This window comes from Aptenodytes forsteri, unplaced genomic scaffold, assembly GCF_000699145.1.
Source record: "Aptenodytes forsteri isolate BGI_AS27 unplaced genomic scaffold, ASM69914v1 Scaffold100, whole genome shotgun sequence".
NCBI classification, from domain to species: domain Eukaryota; kingdom Metazoa; phylum Chordata; class Aves; order Sphenisciformes; family Spheniscidae; genus Aptenodytes; species Aptenodytes forsteri.
This window is the reverse complement of record NW_008796216.1, coordinates 3,733,289-3,752,630: the sequence shown is the minus strand read 5'-3', so window position 1 is coordinate 3,752,630 and position 19,342 is coordinate 3,733,289. Positions and strand designations below refer to the sequence as shown.

Below are 19,342 nucleotides of genomic sequence, written 5' to 3'. Positions count from 1 at the left end.
TGATTGAATTAATATATGGATATAGAAGTCTACTGAATTGACAGATTTTAAATTATTTTTCATAGAAAGCATCAAGAAACACAAAGGAGAACTGCAAAGAGTGAAATAACTCTATTTTTCTTCAAGATTAAATGTAATTTTATTACAGTGAACTCTTCACCAAACAAAAAAAAAGGACAATATTTATAAAGGTAAAATTCCCACTCTTATCTAAGGAAACAAGGCAAAAACATGGCAAAATACGCTGATTCATTCCACCTTCCCCTTAGTAAACTAAAAGTTCTAACAGGAGTGAGGTAGATAGAAGTTTGTATACATATTTTTGAAAAGAAAAATAATGTGATCTCTACACTGACATCTAGAGTGCTGTATTCCATATTTGTAATATAAAAAGTTGGATAAAGTTATATAGGAAATCACAAATTGCTTCAAATTTTAAACTCAGCAAGCTTTATCCATAGCGGTCTGGTTACTCACATAACCATCGAGTGCCCAGTTGTCATTTTCAAACTTGCTTACAAAAATGTCACTAGGTCCTTTAATCTGAAAAACTTTCAAGAGCAAATGGGCTTCTTCTTTCTTGTAAACACCTATTAACATAAAGGAGGTAACACATGCCTTTTAAACAAATTTTCAACCAGTTTGTTCAAATGTCCTTTCAAAGCTAAGTATATCACTTTAGAACTCTAAAAAATATTGTAGAAAACATTCTGTAATAACAAAATTTTATAACCTGGAAAAAACAAGATTTAAAGTGCTGTAATAACAGGATCTTATTTTACTGATCTTTTGCCCACATTGTATTTGATAAGAGGATACAAAGATGGTTTTGTACTGTTTAATTTTATACATAAATGGGCAAGAATATTTGTCTTTTCATACAATATTTCAATAATTCTAAATACAGATAGAATTCCTTGCCTGAAATTTCCTTGAACTGGAAAAAATTGGATTTTACTCACATGACATCAGTATATTGCTATAGTAAATATTGATAGTGCAGTGAAAGAAAATTTGCTGTTTGGCAGCCAACTACTGAAAATCTCTTTGAACTCTTGACCTTAAAAGGTACTGAGAGCTGATAATCAGAGGCTAAATCAGAACTTCACAGTCAGATTTGCAGAAAGAAATGCACGGTGTTGATTAAAAGTTATGCATAACTGCATATGCATAATTTACTGAGTTATTTAATTATCTGTGCCTATTTTATGTTATGCCATTATCAAGACCATATTGTTTTAAAGCAGATATTAATCACTATTGAATAATGGAGCTTTTCAGTGGTACAATTCTTAAAATGACTATCTACACTTCGTCTGCCACTTCAATGTTACCTGTGAGTTCAGCACATCAATAATATCCAACAGTCCAAGATTAAAAAAACCTACCTCAAAATTTATTTGAAATGTAAGGGGAAGAAGAGATGGGTGACTGCATATAAATTGACTGAAATCTGTGCAGACCATTACATTAGGACCTTTACTTTTGTAAAATAATCAGAAAAAGATTTTCAGTGAAAACATAAAGTTTTTATTTCATTTTGTGTCTGGTAGAAAATACAACAAAACTGAACAGATGAAAAAAATTAAAAGAACAGCTTTTTTAACACTAAATTCTGAACCTACCTGATAGTTTGAGTTGTATGTTGGATGCCTCAATGAACGTGGCATTCACTTTGCTACTTGTAGTATTGAACCAATCAACAGTCAGAGTAGCAGGCTGTCTTTTTCCTAAATATTCATAAAACCCTTTCCACAGTGAATTTATAAAAAACACATCTGAGGGAACTAAATAGAAGTGGGAAAAAAAGAAACAAAGAAAGAAGTAAACTACAATGAAGTTGCAATCTTTCTAGCCATACTTATGCTCTTCATTTTTTCTGTTACACCATCAATCTACTGTTCTGAAGAGGTATTATAGTAAAAATTTTACAACAGTAAAGACAACATATCTAATGACCTTTCCACACAATTGCCTATCATAAACTACACCTGTCCATTACAATATATGTACTTAAATAACCTCACACTTCATAGTTTGTGTGCATTTGAAGGTCTGATGACTGATTAGCTGTTGACTGTCTCTTAATCATACACTTCCTAATACACATATCATAAAGAGGAAGGATAATAACTTCTTTAGTGCCTTTTGCTTTCAAATTGTGCAAAAGCCACAAGCAAATGTTCAAGCTCAATGTGGCATGATTTGAAAACATCATTAGTATGTTGTCTGTGCTACCACTGGATTCCAAGTGAGTGGAGACCCACCACATGGCTTTGAGTACAACAGCTTCAGAGAATCTTAAATGCTTTCTTTCCAAAACAAAACTCAGTGTACGAGTGGGGCTTTACACAAGGGAACTTCAAATTAATACTAAAGATCTGAAGCATTTAATTTCAACTGGTATCACAGTCTTTATTATTCATAAATTTCCTGCAAATATATGAATCCTATAAAGGGTCTTTCAGACTCTTTTTCTTACGTATTTCTCATTGCTTTGCTACAATAGTGACAAACAGTAAATTTGAAACCTAACATTTTTAAAATGTTAAAATTATTTTTATTTGTCTTTGGTTTGAATTAAAAATATGTGTCTGAAGTTTTTCTCATGAAGGTGAACATCTAGTATTACTGGTATGAACCTGACAGGTACTATGTAAGACGTTTATAAAGGAGCAGACACCATACTTCTTTCGTCACATTCAACATCTTCAATATCTAGTTTCCCTGACCGTTCTAACTCTCAATAATAGCTGTTAATCTTTGTGAAATAGTACTGTTGACTCAGTATTTACAGAATTTACACTTACTGAAGATGGGTAGAATCAGTAGGGGAAGAAAACAGCAAAATATATTTCTGCTTCCCCAGTCATGTTTTTGTAAAAGGTTAAAATGCAAGTGCTGCAGTCCTATGGATGCTGCTGAGGAATCAGAGTGGCGGTGACCCAATTCTGCCGAGCCCTTGGCAATGTCCTTGCCTTTCCTACCCACTGTGGGCAAATGCAGAATGAGAAAAATGAACTGGGTTTTATTACACTAATACTGCACCAACTGCAGATTCTCCTCAGAACATGACAAATGGGGAAATCCATGGCTACTCATTATAACAGCTTCCTAACTATTTTCGCAAAGACTGTACAAAACAGTGAGAACCATGGGAACTGGACACGGTATTGTAGTTCTTAAACTTCATGTGGGTATTGTGAGAATTCTTTAGTTGCAACTTATACTCTATTACAATTTACAGTACTGTAAAAGTTATAGTTACTATTGCTTATAAAAACATTAACTCTGGGGAAAAAATAGCAATTTAATAAACAATAATAAATATAATTTGTATTCAGATATCCAAAAGTGGGAAATCAGAACATGAATCTGTTCTGTTACAAAAACCCTAGTTTAGAAATATTAGCTTAATCCCATTTAAAATACAGATAGCAGCAAATGGAATTCTACCAAAAACCAAGATAGCAAGGTAAAGAAAATGCTCCAAAATACGTAGTGTTCTATACTAAAAAGAATTCACAATTTTAAAAGATATAATAATAGTGCAAACTTGGTTTTTAAAAACAGCTTAAAACATTTCCTTGTTAATTACTGTCATTTGTTACACAGTTTCAGTTCTCTGCTTATCATTATTGGCATTTTCAATCATAACATTTCATTTTTTTAAAAAATGTCTTTCAAATAGTACTTACTTATTGAAAGTAGTTATAAGGGACATGATGTCGTGCGAATTGATACTGATGCTCAGCATAGTGAATATATTTGGAGACTTGGTCTATATTTTAATTTGGCATTGAAACGTCAAAACCTGTGTGGTAGCAGATTATTGTATACCTTAGGTGTTCGGTGAGGTGAATCCTCCAATAAATAAGACTGTATATTAATTATAATGAATGCACATTATATTGTGCTTTATTGTGAGTCTGTAGATGCAATGCATTTGAGAAGAACTATTTATGGTTTCACCTGACACTCTCACTAATAAACTCACCAGAAAGGTTAATTATTAGCAGAAATACCTTTTTATCCCATCTACTCTACAGAGTCCTTCTGTGAACTGCCATGAGTGTGAACCATTAATTTTATTTTCCCTGCAGCTTGCAAAAATTCAGAATATAGAGTTGCAAACTCATTTATTTGGTGAAAACTCTGCTCTTTGTTAAATAAGTCAGTAAAAAAAATTTAGGCCTTTCAATTTCTGAAAATAATTGAACCTAAAAAGATCTACATAAGGATTTCTCAGATGTATTTGTCTATTTTGTCACTGGCAGGAGGAAAAAGCTAACTGAACACATGTTCATGAGGAAGCATAGAAAAGCAGCGGTAATGTTTGCCTGCTGGTGGTGGTCCACACAGTTTAGGAAATCCTATCTTAAAGTACCTTGAGAGTTTCCATGAAATGAAGGCCATCAAAATTTCCAAAACTGGTTTTTGGTTTTTTATGGTTTCTTACAACCCTTGCAATGCAAAGGACAGAACTTTGAGCCCAATCCCTGCAATTATAGTCTACATTCATTATAAGGCTCTCCATTATAGCAATCTCTCTGATATAAAGCTACTTCAAATCTGAGTTTTGTGTATATATGCTGTATTTTATTGGCTTGACAGTTTTTTTTTGTGCAATTCACAAAATTGGTACTGTAGAAATTAAAAAAATGTTGTTTGGGAAATAATTTGATAGAATAGGTTTTACATGGCACCTGTTATTATGAAAGACCTCAACATTTATATTCCTTTGAAATGAGTAATAAATACTTAAGTTAAATATTGGAAATAGTTTTATTATCCATAACAATCTAGGGTGTAAATCAGTTTAGATCTAAAACTCTTTTTGTATACAAACCTGGAGTTTTAGTTATTGTTTCATTAACTTCTCTCACTCCTTTACCTACAAGTAAAAAGACAAATTATCATTTTCATGAACATATTTGTTTGTTTTTTAAATAGAATGTTAGAACAATTCCTGATGGATGCAATCATCTCTTATCCAATAGAGCCATATTTAAAACAGAAATAACTGATCTTGAATCCTTTACATGTTCAAACCTATACACTTACACAAAAGTATCAGAAAATAATTTAGGTAAACAACATTTTTACTGTGGAAAGTTGTCTGGCTAGCCAAGTATTTCATACATTTAGGCCTAAAATTTTTATATCAGTCCCAGTGCTATAAAAGAGAGCCTTATAGAGGGGACAAATACTATATCTAATTATGAATAATAATATATTAAATATAGTAAAAATTGTGTTAATAAAGATTGATACGTTTATGACACAAACCAGCAAAAGCCAGATAGCTGGATTAAGATGACAGGATCAGATATCATGGGAAAGGATCACAACCCATGTAATTTGCTATATTTCTGGTACACTCAGCAGAGTTATGTCCATTGACCCAAGATCAAGTTCTGGCCTCATATCATTAGCCACTTTAAAAAGGCTAATGTCCCATAGGAAGATTTGGTCTTATGTGTTTTTTTTTTCTTTAGGAGCAGAAATTCACTGATTAAGTGCTAAGAAAGCACAAGAAGTGTGGGGCACTCAAGGAGAATTATACCTAAAGACTGTAAGCCAATAAAAAAAGAAATTGATTTTTGCTTATAGAAACCTATTCTGTATTTAATTTAAAAAAAAAAAGAAAATTAACAAAAAACATACAAGATTTTTTATCTCAAATTATTAATTATATAGCACCCATGAAAATTCACCCTTTAGGAAACTAGAATAAGAAGATAAATTTTTATGTGTAGAACATATGTCTTGACAATTTTGAAACAAAGACATCTACACATGCATTAATGAAAAATCAAATGTTGTTCAAACATCAAATATTTTTAGCATTCTTTGACATATTAGAATTAAAAATCATGTTGCAAACATCTTTCCCATGGCATCTGACTATTTTTCCTTTATTCATATTCTAAATAGAATTTTGTTTTATTTTCCTGAATTGGGAACTTATAGCCATGTTTATTCACATGTGAAGAGTAAATTTAGCCCTCATAAGTATATACTTAGAGTTACTCTAGCAAAATTATATGCAATTTACATGGATATAAATAAAAGTGGAATCTGGTGCAAAGATGTATTTATTTTTTTATTTTATTGTTCAATTTTATTTTAGAAGATTTTCTTAGACAAAAAACATATGTGAATAAATCTAAAAGCCAAGTAGTGAAATAACTTTTTTTGTTCCTAATAGAAAATCATACATTAAACACTGAATGCATTGAAATACTTTTAAAACTGTGACATAAAGATATATACAGTTAAAAGTAATACTATATTATTTAGGTTTTGTTTGCTGTTGTTAGGGGTAACAACATGTTACATGCTATGTATGTGTGCCTGTGCATTTACACACACATATCCCCAAGTTTTCCTCCATGAGTTCTAGATGCTATGCTCACTTAGATTTTTTTACTGTTTCTTTCATAAAGTACAAGCTGTTGTGTCATATGCGTTTTTAAATAGTAAGTAGAAAAAATTAATCCTACTATATAAAATAAAAATGTCAGGGAAAATGAAATCCAACCAAGTAGGGCCCAACATATCACTTGAGTAATGACTTACTTTTACAAATAGGTGATTTTCCTGTCCATTTCATATCTGGTTTACATGTCCGATGCTCTGATCCACCAGCAAGAAAAAATCCTGGCTGACAAGTATACACCAAAGTATACCCTAAAGTAGGAAGATCTATTGCTTTCACATCTACATGTGCCGGTGTCTCTGGCTGCCTGCAAGCATGAGCTGCAAAGGGTTTTTTAGAGTTAGAAAAAGTGGTGGCAAACAGTTTCTATAGGATTAGAGTATGTAATTTGAAATAAATGCATGCCAACTTATTCCCTTTCATTATGTAAACTTTGTACACCTTTTAGAAATGTCAAGTAGTTATTACTTATAAAAGTAACACCCTGAGTGTATAGTTTCATTATTGTGGGAAGATGGAAATGATACTGTCACATATATTTAAACAATACACCAAAATTAAATCATGATAGCAAACAGAAAAGTGTTAAAATGAAGGGAAGCACATGCCATTGTATATGGTGCAATGATTGGTCCTGCAAATTATTGTACTGTCACAGCTTCAAGCATCGCTTCTACTCAAAAAATTCATTATAAATTTCAGTTGAAATAAAGGTTCCGTAGGAAGGCTTTGTCATAGTATATATTATAACAGAGTGCTAAATAAATTCATTATAAATTTCAGTTGAAATAAAGGTTCCGTAGGAAGGCTTTGTCATAGTATATTGATTATAACAGATATGGTTGCTCAGTATGCTTCTTTCTCTGTGCTCCATGGTGTTCATTTGTGACAACCCAAAGATAATTTGAAATAGGACAAGAATCTTAGGTCATTCTAATGAATTACTTTTAGCTTAGATCAATGTATTTTAATACAATATTTATTTGATGTCCTCCAACCCATACAGAGCTATGAATACACTAACCATTTGCATACCCATGCATAGCCCAGAAGAGCTGAATTTTGCTGAGTTCTAGTTTATAATTCACAAAATACCAGCCAACAAAATAGCCTCATGGCATATTTCAGGCTACTTTCTGTTCCCTATTAATCCAACACACACAAAAAACCTAGATTAATTTAAAGCAGCTAATGCAGTGGGTTAATGAGGACAGACTTTTTTGAGTAAAACTGATAAAATTATTGTGAACCTCATAAAAAAAAATCAGAAAAATCTTACTTCAGATTACTATCCCAAATACATCTTTGGTCTTAGAATAGGAAGCAAAAACCTTAAAAAATACTGTTTTAAATAAAGTTTACTTTTTTGTAGCATATCATTTACTACAAATTTTCACATGCATCACTTTGTAACTCTTTTAAAATTGCACAATATTCTAACTCATTAGATAAGAAACCAGACTTACGAATGCATTCAGACTGTATGCCACTCCAAGTTAAGTTAGCAAGACAAGAACGGGTGGTAGATCCCTGAATATGATAACCTTTTCTGCATCTGAAAAAGACTGTGCTCCCAACCTAAGGATCAAAACAGAATATTAAATAAAAGAGGTATCCATCATGTGTAGTCAGATATAAAGACAGTGATAAGCTACTAGAGATATTTTTTTAAAAATAAAAAAGTCCTCTTTTTACAGTTTCTAGAGTTAAACTTTTTTTTTAATGAGATTACAAGTTTGAGCAATTGATCTTTTGTAACCTTATTTGAAAGCAATAAGTGGAAAAATATTGACAAGGGTGTGCACATGGAAAAGAATGACACTCATACATTTCAGCTTATTAGTTTGTCCGTGTGACAGAAGCAAACTACATGACTGAGATGTCTCTCTTTCCTGTACATCACTGCATATATTTCAATAGAACTTGACCATAAAGTTTGTTTCAAGGGTTTCTCATTGTGTGACTTGAGTAAAAATGTTTTTTAAGAGGAAAACAGAAAAAAGAAAACTATGAAGAACTGTTCCATCTACAAATAAATTCACTAGAGAAAACTCCAGGCCACAATTCCTTCCACAGCATTTGTTACTGTAAACTACCTAAGTTTTACTTGAGATGTTCAATTAGCAGAGTGATGTTATGGAAAGCCTTCCTACGGTCAACTGTGATATGACCTTTCTCAGAAGAAAAGGTAAAGTAACTGAGAAAACTCTCTTTAGACCTCCGTTGAGAATAGAAAAGCATGAAAACTGGATACAGAATTGCAAGTAATGAAGAATTTTCATAACATACGAGAGAGAGATTGTGTAGAAAGTTCTAGTAAAATGGACTTATTGATAGTATTGACAAAAGTAACCAGAATAAACTCCAGGCCAAGATATTAAGGATGTGGGGCTGACCAGTAAAGCATTTCTTTCATTTTGAATAAAACATCTTGGCTATAAATATGATCGGATGAAATGAAAAAAAAAAAAAAAAACACAAAAATTAATATTAATATTAATGAAAAGTATATGACCTATTAATAAAGTAACATATCACATGGACAAATGCAAGTAAGTTGCAAATGAGCAGTGATCAATGCATATTAATAAAATACCTTGCAGGTATATAAATGCAGATAGCTCTACACTGCAAATTTCATAGAAGGACTTCAATGGACATTAAAAATGGGCAGTTATCTTCAAAAGTGGCTACCTGTTAACTATATACTCATTTACATAGAAACAGATTATCATGGTAGATGTTCAGCAAATGCAACACCAGTTCTTCCTGTAGTGGCTTGGGAAATTCACTGGTATTTTTAAAGGTGAAATTACTGATATGGCTTTGTAGACTTATCTGTTTATAACTATTTTTAAACATATTAATCTCTCTATCTTGCCAAGGACACACAGCATGTCTGTAGCAGAGATCAGAACAGAGTGTAGCTGGTCTTGACTCGTAAGTCATCTTTCTTCGCACTGAAAGAGTGGTGAAACATTGGAACAGGCTGCCCAGGGAAGTGGTTGAGTCCCCATCCCTGGAGGTATTTAAAAGACGAGTAGATGAGGCACTTAGGGACATGTTTTAGTGGGCATGGTGGTGTTGGGTTGACGGTTGGACTCGATGATCTTAGAGGTCTTTTCCAACCTCAATGATTCTATGATTCTATGATTCTTGTGAAATTGCGGATTCTGGTATCAGTAAGTAATGATGAGCTGCAAATATTTCCTCACTGATCCAAAAGACCAAGCAAAAAAATAGTGTCTAGGTTCAAGGTAATTTCAGACTTATATTTCTTTCCCATTTTACAGGTAAAAGTAAAAATAAAAGCAGTGCACTCTTTGTATAATACTTGGATGAAAAACATTGGAGGCATTTGTAACAGTCACAACACAGTGAAGCACAAAAGGCACAAAATGAATGAGGCAAGACAGAAGTGATGCTGATAGATAGGGGAACACCCTTCAAAGGTCTGCTGCCTGTCATCACACTTTTCTGTAATGAGGAAAGACTGTTAAAAGCTGGTTTATAGAAGCTTGGCTAAGTCATAAAAACAGGAAACCCCACTAATCACATATGCCAAAAAAATATCTACTTCGCTAGTAATTGGAGAGAAGTCTACATCTTGTTGTACCAGATAGTGATCTGAGAGTGAAAGCACATACCTGAGAAAGACTAAATACAGAACTGATGAAGACCTACTATTGCCTCTAGAGGTGAATGAGAAGAGAAAATTAGACTTCATGTTCAACAGATATTGGAACAGTGAATTGGACAGTACAATTCTGGTATTAAAGACAACTCGCGAGGCAGATAAAAGGGGGAGAGAAAATAAAACAAACCCCTGATCAAATTAGGTGCAAAGATTAAAGTTGTTTTTGAAGTGATGATGGGGACAGGTACAGGGTCAAGATGAGACAACAGACAGAAAGGTAACTGCACCTATTACTGGAAGAAGAACCACCTTAGGAGTAAGGCCACAAGATGTGGGTAGGAGAGAAGTGCCTTGGCATCTGTGAGCCAGGCAGGAGCAGAAGGTGAATAAAAGAGCTGACAGCCACAGCAATGACAGACAGCACAATTGCAGGAGAGGGAGGGTACCGATAACCGGAGGAACTTACAGAAAGGATTTTTTGAAAAACTGTTCTACTAACTCGATCGTAATACCATGTGGCATACTGCCCTAGGTTCAGAAATAAGCAGGAAACCCAAACGGAACATATTTTAGATTGCAGTCACAAATATTTATACCTGAAGAATCTATCCACATGGGGTTAATCAATCTATATGATGATTGTGCATTGGTCATTGCTTCATCTACTTTTATTTCCTCAGTCACTTTTCTGACTGTCACTTGGTAAACTAATAACCTGTGGGGAATTTGGAAATTATAGAAAGGACATTCATCACAGAGAATCTGGATCCAACACATAGAATAATTTTACCTTCTCTGACTGAATAAAATGTAACATGAATTGCTATTTTAGTAAAGCCACTCTGACTTTTTTTTGTCAAGGACTACATGGCCTCTGGATCAGACAGGTCTTTGGTTGTTAGGTATCCAACACATAGAATAATTTTCCCTTCTCTGACTGAATAAAATGTAACATGAATTGCTATTTTAGTAAAGCCACTTACTGACTTTTTTGTCAAGGACTACATGGCCTCTGGATCAGACAGGTCTTTGGTTGTTAGGTATTTACTGACTATTCATCAATATATGAAAGAATTATGATCATAAAGAAAAGTAATTATATCATGTCATATCATATTAGGTAATCAATGTATAAATAGTCCTCCCTACTGAAGTCTCCTAAAGGATTGAACACATGATATATTGCAAGGTTAGAAGTTCTTTCTTTAAGCTGTATGTTAAAAAAAAAAAGCTTGGATTGAAGCATGAGTTTTTATTAAAAAGGAGTGGAAATTTCCTAAGGTTTATATCAGACATTTAAGCCTACAGATAATTTCAGCTATTGTTATGATATGGAAAGAGTAGTCTAAAACTGTTTGCAAAAATTAAGTCATTTCATCAGTGTCTAAGGACGACAATAATTGAATTTTTAATGGAAAGTGTGTATTTCTACATATTACATTTGTATTTCCAATTAAATTTCCAAGATGGATCACAGTACTTTGTTTCACTACATTGCCATTATTTAAGGGTATTTTTTGCAGGTGTCTTTGGCAATGTAGACTTTAGAGTTAGAACTGCATTAATTTTTGCTAAGCTTATCCTTTTAAACCTTTTTGAGTACATAATGTATTCCACTATTTACAATGCAGATGCAACATATAGGGAAATCTTTTTCTTCTCTTCTTTCCCAACTAACAGCTTAATGATTGAGTTAGATGTCTAAAAAAACCCCAACCCCCCAAAAACCCTAAACCCAAAACCAACCTGCTTTCTTATAGCAAGTAAAATACTTAATTTTTTGATAAAATTTTTTTCTATGTCACCAAGAAAACAGAAGTTTCAAATGGACTACTACCTCAGTGGTTGCTGGAGAATGAAAAGGCAGTCGCCCACAAAAAAATGTACACCAATAGAGTATAACTAATTATATGATGATCAGTTTTGTAAGTGTAATTTAAAGCAGCCTGAAACTGTTTTTGATTTAGCAATGTCCATTTCACATTCTGATAGTGTATTTGCTTTGGGGTTGTCCAGTCACATCCACCAGGTAGACAGCACAGGACTCAATCCGATGGATCTTTCTGTACTATGTGATTCCCTCTTGGCAACCAAGTCTGCTTTTGTGCTGACACTGCATTACGAAGAATGCAGCTTGGGAATATATTTCATCTGTAACCATTTTTAGTCTTGTGTAAATGGAAAATTGAACTTATCATGTACAATAATGTGATATGTCATTTCACTCTTGGTCAACTTCCATTTTCCATGTTGGCCATCAGTAGAGCATAACAATTCAACTGGACTGATATTTACCAAAGGCTTCAAAAGTTAGGTGGATGTTGACCTAATGTGCAAGAATAAAACCCAAACACACTCCTGACCCTAAGCTGTTTGAACAGCTCAAGAACTTTTTACAAATTATCATCAGGTGGAATGGCATTGCTAACAATAGACACATGAAGCTGAATTGACTTTTTAAGATATGTCTCATCTGAAGAAACAGTAGGGAAAAAAGGAAGAATTCTCAAAGTATTTTAAGGAAATTATCAATTTCCAGAAATAGAAAAGCTTGCCATCATTTGCTATCATATGGTACTTCTAGGCATAGCTCTAGGTATTGTTCACAGATCTGAATTTTCATATTGCTTAACAATGGTCTAATATTTTCCTTTTACGATAACATAAAAACTATGATGTAAAAGAAAAGCTTATATCTTTGATGCAGTATTTGCCATGTACTATGCCATATAAAATATAAACAGAAATGTCATTATGACATTTTCAAATTTAATTCTTCACAATAGACCTGAGATTTAGTTTTTGTAAACCTTCTTGCCTCTGTTACAAAACATAGATGTAAGATGTATTGCCCAGCTCATAAAAACTATGGACAGAAGGAGTTTTGAATTCATATTCAAGAATTGTATTGAGTGTTAAGTTCTTAATTTACAAATAACAGGCTGCTTTCAATAATCATGCTTGCCACCTTTTCCCAGAATGCCCACCCCAGCTCTTACACGTACCCAATATCTCAGCCACAGCAAAATACATAAATAGGCTACAGTCTATATCTGAATGTGTTTGTTTAGAAATATCAAATATGATTTTTCTATTATAACACCAAAATAATTTTCTTTAGCAAGTCACCCCAAGTTGGATCAAATTCTGATGTCAGTGGGAGTTACAGGTGTCCAGCATTTCTCTCAGTTAGTCTGATTATGTAACATGTTAAAAGCCTATCAGTTGCACATCAGTCAATGAGAAACTGATAGTACTTGGCAGTTAATCAGAATTTCAAAAGATCAGACTCAGCATGCTTCCTCCTTTTGAGCTGTACAAGCCACTTACACATAGTCCAAAAAGCTTTTTGATTTAGGATTGATTCTGACAAATGCCTTTAACTCTACAGTGACAGAATCTGGTCTTTATTCTGTCAAAGGTCTTTAATCTGCGAAAGATACACAATATTCTGTGTAACTAAAAGATTCTAAAAATAGATGGAACAAACTTATGTGCTTGCACTTATTGACATTCTGCATTTCCAGCAGACAAGCAATCATGTAAATTTACAAATGACTTCATATGTGATTGTGTTTATCCTAAAATTTTTATACTCAAAATATAACCTTATTTATCTAGTTCTTTTTATATTACACAGACATTTTCTATATTTGGAAAGCTAATTGCTAGATTTATGATAGTGTAATTGTTTATCAAGAATATTCTCAGTAGCAACAGCATAAGTAGTGGTAGCTATTACCAATGCATGTTGGCTGAATTCCACTCCAAGTACCATCTGCTTGACAGAATCTTCTTGAAGAGCCTATCAGAATAAAAGGGGGTCTACACTGAAAGCTAACTTCAGATCTGTAGGTGAAACTTTTTCCATTGAGGCGTCCTTCTGCTGGAGTACCAGGATCACCACAAAACACGGCTAATACATAAAAAAGAAAGAAAGAAAAAAGTTATTAAAAACCGCACATGTTTCAACTGAAGTATTCTACATTGTTTTATGTGCAAGTCAGGCATACTGAATGTGAGTGCAAATGTTATGTTCATTTATCTGTGTAGGATTGTAGCTCAGATAAATTCTTGACAGCAATTTAAAATTGTCGCTGTTATAATTATTATAAGCATAAAACTTAACCTGGAAAAATAGACCTTTTAATTGAGATACTTAAATGCTGATTAGATGTGCATGACAAAGTAATCTCAAAGTAGACAATGCTATATTGTAATGCTTCAAAATGTATCCAGTTTTCACATCAGTCACCCTCAGATGAGTAGGCTGGAAATTTTTGCCCTAATTAAGTAAAAGGAAAAATGTTTGTCAGAGTCCTGACAAGATTTCAAGCACTGAAAGATATGAGCTGACAGATTTAGAAGAAGCTGAAAAACAAATACAAACAAGATATGAGGTTATGTACTCGCCTTCAGGAAAGAAAAGAATTTAGAAAGGAGAGCAAAGCTATGAGGTTAAGGGTTAGGATCCTTGTTTTCATCTGTTAATGGAAATGGAAACAGGGAAGAAAAAAGGAAACGTGTAAATCATGCTCACCACGAGTCAAATTCAGAACACTCAAAAAAATTATCAGTGAGGCAAATGGTGATGGATCCAATTAGGTAATAAGAGATAGAGGTGACTTTTGGGGAAAGGAAGAAGACCATGACCTTAAGCTGGCACAACCATTCAATTTCATAATGCAGTATGCTTTTTGGAAGAAGGAGGGAGAATCCTGCAGTAGTCCATATATTACCTGATCTAGCTGAGTCCTTTTTAAACTATGAGAAACTGACTGTAGTCCGAGAAAACTGATTGTAGCTTTGGTGAAGCCCAACACAACTGTACCCTGAAAACTTACGCAAACATTGTGGGATGTCTCCCCGCCAAATTCCTCGACCCTCACAGGAGAGAATAGCTGTGTTAGATAGCTGATAGCCTTCTGCACAGCTGTAACTCACACTGGCACCCCAGTGATAATCAGATCCTTCCACTTTCCCATAGAGTACTGGTGGAGGGGGGCCACAGGTAATAGCTGGATCACAAAAAAAAAAAAAAAAAATCATAATTTTAAGACTTTATAGGTTTAGAAGAATGCAACATCATATCTAGTCATACTTTTGAAACTAAAAAAAAAATATTTCATGCTGTTCAGCTCCAGGAAAGCACTCCTGTGTTGACAAAGCAGCCTGTAACATATAGAAACCCAATTTAAATACAAAAATACCACCTTTGGGTTTAGGAAGTCCCTGAGCTGGGGACTGGTTGCTGGAAGCCAGAAAAGTATATAGCTTACCTAGTTCTGAAACTCTTCTCTACATATTCATTACTGATCATTGCTGGCAACAGGCTACTAAGCCAGGTAAAAGTATGTTTTCAATAAATATGATTTATTTCAATAAATATGTTTCTATTGATTGATTCTATGATTTTAAATATTTGCACTTTATTTTACAGTAATTTTACAGCACTATTTATAGCCCTTAATATGACTTTGTTCATTCACCTGCTCATTTTCTAAGGCTTTCAGCATATAATGGACATTGACTTTATTAGTAATTAGTGGCTAACACTCTTTAAAAATATTCTGATGCTTTCCAGCTTCTGAAAGAGTGCCCAAAGTGATGAAATCTGGAATGACCAAGTTTACATTTACACATCAGATCTTTCAACTAAGAGCACAACTGTAAAATCAGTCAGCCAGTGATTTTTACAACAGAAAATACAGTCAGTCAAATACATATGCCAAAATTTAATTAGTAGACTAGACTTAGACATCACTTTAAAGCAGTGCTAGATGAGTTGGCAGTCTAGGCCTTTTATAAGCAGAAGATGCCCTAGGCTGTTAAAATTACTCCCTGAGCTGCTGTAGTAGTGCTAACAGTTTTCACCAGGCTGCCTTATTTGCCTTTCAGCCTCATCCCCCCTATGACCTTTATGTTAGCACTTGTAATTAGCTATTTGTGAAGCATCTTTTTGGCTATTTATGACTACACTACTGCAACAAGGGAATTTTTTACAGAAAGTTTGGTTTGCAGTATCCCTTTACAGAATTTTGGCCATCTAATCCAAGATAAAAGAGCCCAAAAAGGAAAATGAGTACTTCTTTCCTAGTATTTTCAAATGAGCACGCTGATAATCTTCATTGTAGAGTGATTTGGTTCCACTGTAGTCATTAATGTCACTATTCTGACCGATATTATACTACAGCATATGTACAAAATAAATACAAATTTTACACAAATGCTTACCTAAATATTTTATGTCCCAGAGAAGGTTTTGACAATTTTTTATAAATAAAGACACTAGTCAGTGAATTTCACATATAATATCAAAACAGTATTTGTAAACTATTTAAATCCAAAAGCACACCTTTACAAATTGGTTTACTCTGGTTCCAAGTGCTGTCTTTTATACAACGCATAGTAGATGAACTGGCAGGCTCCATCAAGTATCCTGGATTGCACTGATAGCTGACAGTCTTATTAAAAGTAAAATCATTTCCAAACTGAATGCCATTTGCTAATGCACCTGGGTCTCCACAGCTGATCACTAGTGAGGAAAAGAAAAAAAAGGGATTTTTTTTCCAATAAACATGTAATGAAACATTGAACTCTGTATAGGTAATGTCCTTTTTCTTTTAGTGTATAAAACAAGAAAAATTTTGATCAATATATTCCACACAAAATAAAAATGTAATCTTGAATTTCTACCTAAAAAGTCATATTTTTGAGGCATTGCAATATTGTGGGCCAAATATTTTGTTGCTTAAATACACTAGTTTAAGTCGGTACACTCTACTGTTACTGCAGACTGTTATGTTAGTGATAGTTTTGACAGGACTTTTCCTTCCTTCATACTGGGGTCTTTGTCACATTATGCCTGATCTTAATTGTGCAATGCAATTCCAGCAGAGTTATGAAATTCCTTTTTTTTTTTATATCAGTGTACTAATGTTCTGTGGGTCTGGCCTTGGCATTGAGGCCACTGGCCCTGCTGGCTTTGCAGCACCCCTTTGCTCCCCGTTCTCTTTCCCTGATGGAGCAGCCCAATCTCGCTGCTCCCTGACTTTTGGTACTAAGCAGAATCGTTATCAGTCAGATCTGACTCATTTGGCTCTCAATAAAAATTGGCACAGTAATGTATCCAGTTAGGTAAAATCTGATTTAGAACTACCAGAACTTCATCCTCTGTATATAAGCCACAAAAAAAAAACCAAAAAAAACCAAAACCAAAACCTAAAGGAAACTCTAGAGGAACACCTATTCTTAGGAAAAATGTTATATTTTCAATGTTGACATTCATGAGGTAAACAAATACAGAAAGTTACCTATGTATCCATCTCAAAACGATAGTTCTGGAAACATCTAGCATGTATTAAAAGGGCACGTACCTTTAGATACATAAAATATCCATGTATTACAAGACAGATTAATTGGGAAAAAATGTGTTATTTTATCTAACAAAATATTCATTTTCAGTAGGAAAGCTGGATGACTTACTACTCTAAAGCTTTAGAGGAAGAAAGTTTATTTCTGACCTGTGCAGTCTGGAGCAGTGCCCGTCCATGTCCCATTAGCAGTACAATGTCTAGTAGTTAGCCCTGAAGTTTTATAACCTTCCCAGCAGGCATAGATGACTGAGCAGGAGAATAATATCCCATCAGTGTATATTATCATACCATTGGCTGGGGTGCCAGGGTTCCCACAAGATACAGCTGTGAAGAAAAGTTTAAAAAAAAATAATCAATATTTCCATGATAGGTGACTAACTGGGAAAAAAAAAAAAAAAGGTCAATAGCCCATCTTTTAAAAAAGCTATAGCAAGTTTTATTAAGAAAAATTTTAATAGGTATATTCTTGAGTTAATATCTTATTTCTCTTTGTTAATATGATCACTTTACTTGCATTTGTTTTGGGTTTTTTTTTTCAGTAGCTGATTCAGATAGTTTGCACTTCTTGTAAATGTTCCACTCCACCCAATACAGTCACTGGAGAGAAGAAAGCTCATTCAGGACTTTCTGACAAACCCGTGCCTCTGTTTTGCCTTTGGGCACATTTTTCTATTCTCTTCCTGTCTTATGGTATCTCCTCTTTCAATTGTAAAAATGCATAAATAGCAACTTATGATCTTCCTGTCCATTTCTTTTTTGAAGCAAGAAAAGAACAGACATTCTATATTGGCCTCCATATCTTTTTGGCATCTATAGCTATACATTAAGGCAATGATTATGTTTCAGTTTCATACGTACGAGATTCGACAGTGGTTTACTTTGATTACATGTTGTTTTTTTGGGAGGGTTTAGTGTTGGGTTTTTTTATTCCAATGGACCAGCCAATCTTGAGAAGGATTTGGTTTTTGTTTTGAATTTTTCTAACAACTTTCCTGTAAAGCATCTCTATTTGACCATCCTGGCAGACAGGACACTGGCAAAAGTACAATAAAATTCCACTGTTGGACAGAGACTACTCTTCATAAGAATAAAATAAAACTATCATGAGGTTAAGAGATTAACAGGGTTAATCAAGAGTTAGGAAGAAATGTGCATCTAAATCAAACTCTTTCCTTCAATCTTCCATGGAGCATGAAGTGGTTTTTAAAGCTGGGAGGACATACTTCAACTCTCTTGCAGAGCTTTCAAGAGCTGGCAACTCTTTCTGCTCTTCCTACAGCACAAAGGAATGTGGTCTCTTGAGAGGTGAAATGATTTAGTCTAATACAATGATATGATCAAATATAAGTATGATAAAACTTAATGGCTTGGAATAGTGTGGTGGATTATCCTTGGCTAACTCAAATACCCCCACCCAGCTGCTCACTCACTGTTGCCTCCTCAGTGGGAAGGATGACAAAGCTCATGGGTCAAGATAAAGACAGGGGAATTGCTTACCAGTTACTATTGTGGGCAAAACAGACTCAACGTGGGGACAATTCCTTTAATTCATTGCCAATTAAAATAGATTTGGATAGGAACAAAAAGACAAACATTAAAACACCACCTTTCCTCCCCTCTTTCCCAGGGTTAACTTCTTTCCTTCACTTCAGGCTCCTCTACTGGCCCCACGAGTGGCACAGAGGGGACAGGGGATGGGGACCTATGGTCACTACACAGCAGTTTGTCTCTGCCGCTCCTTCCTCCTTAGAGAACTGGAGGAATTCCGGTCATAATCATATCCTAAGCTGCATAAAAAGAAGCATGGTCAGCAGGTTGAGGGAGGTGATTCTGCCCCTCTACTCCACTCTGGTGAGACCCCACCTGAAGTACTGCATGCAGCTCTGG

General features: G+C 34.2%; 1 protein-coding gene across 1 annotated transcript in view; it reads right to left on the bottom strand.

Annotated features, from left to right (window-relative positions):
- CSMD1 (CUB and Sushi multiple domains 1) overlaps nucleotides 1-19,342 on the bottom strand; it is a 1,345,565-nt gene that overhangs the window by 10,913 nt on the left and 1,315,310 nt on the right. Inside the window, 10 exon segments of the mRNA XM_019474454.1 lie at nucleotides 478-590; nucleotides 1,626-1,787; nucleotides 4,850-4,894; nucleotides 6,583-6,762; nucleotides 7,909-8,020; nucleotides 10,546-10,607; nucleotides 13,822-13,995; nucleotides 14,924-15,097; nucleotides 16,435-16,614; nucleotides 17,603-17,779. Coding sequence (XP_019329999.1) covers nucleotides 478-590; nucleotides 1,626-1,787; nucleotides 4,850-4,894; nucleotides 6,583-6,762; nucleotides 7,909-8,020; nucleotides 10,546-10,607; nucleotides 13,822-13,995; nucleotides 14,924-15,097; nucleotides 16,435-16,614; nucleotides 17,603-17,779 — 1,379 coding nt within the window.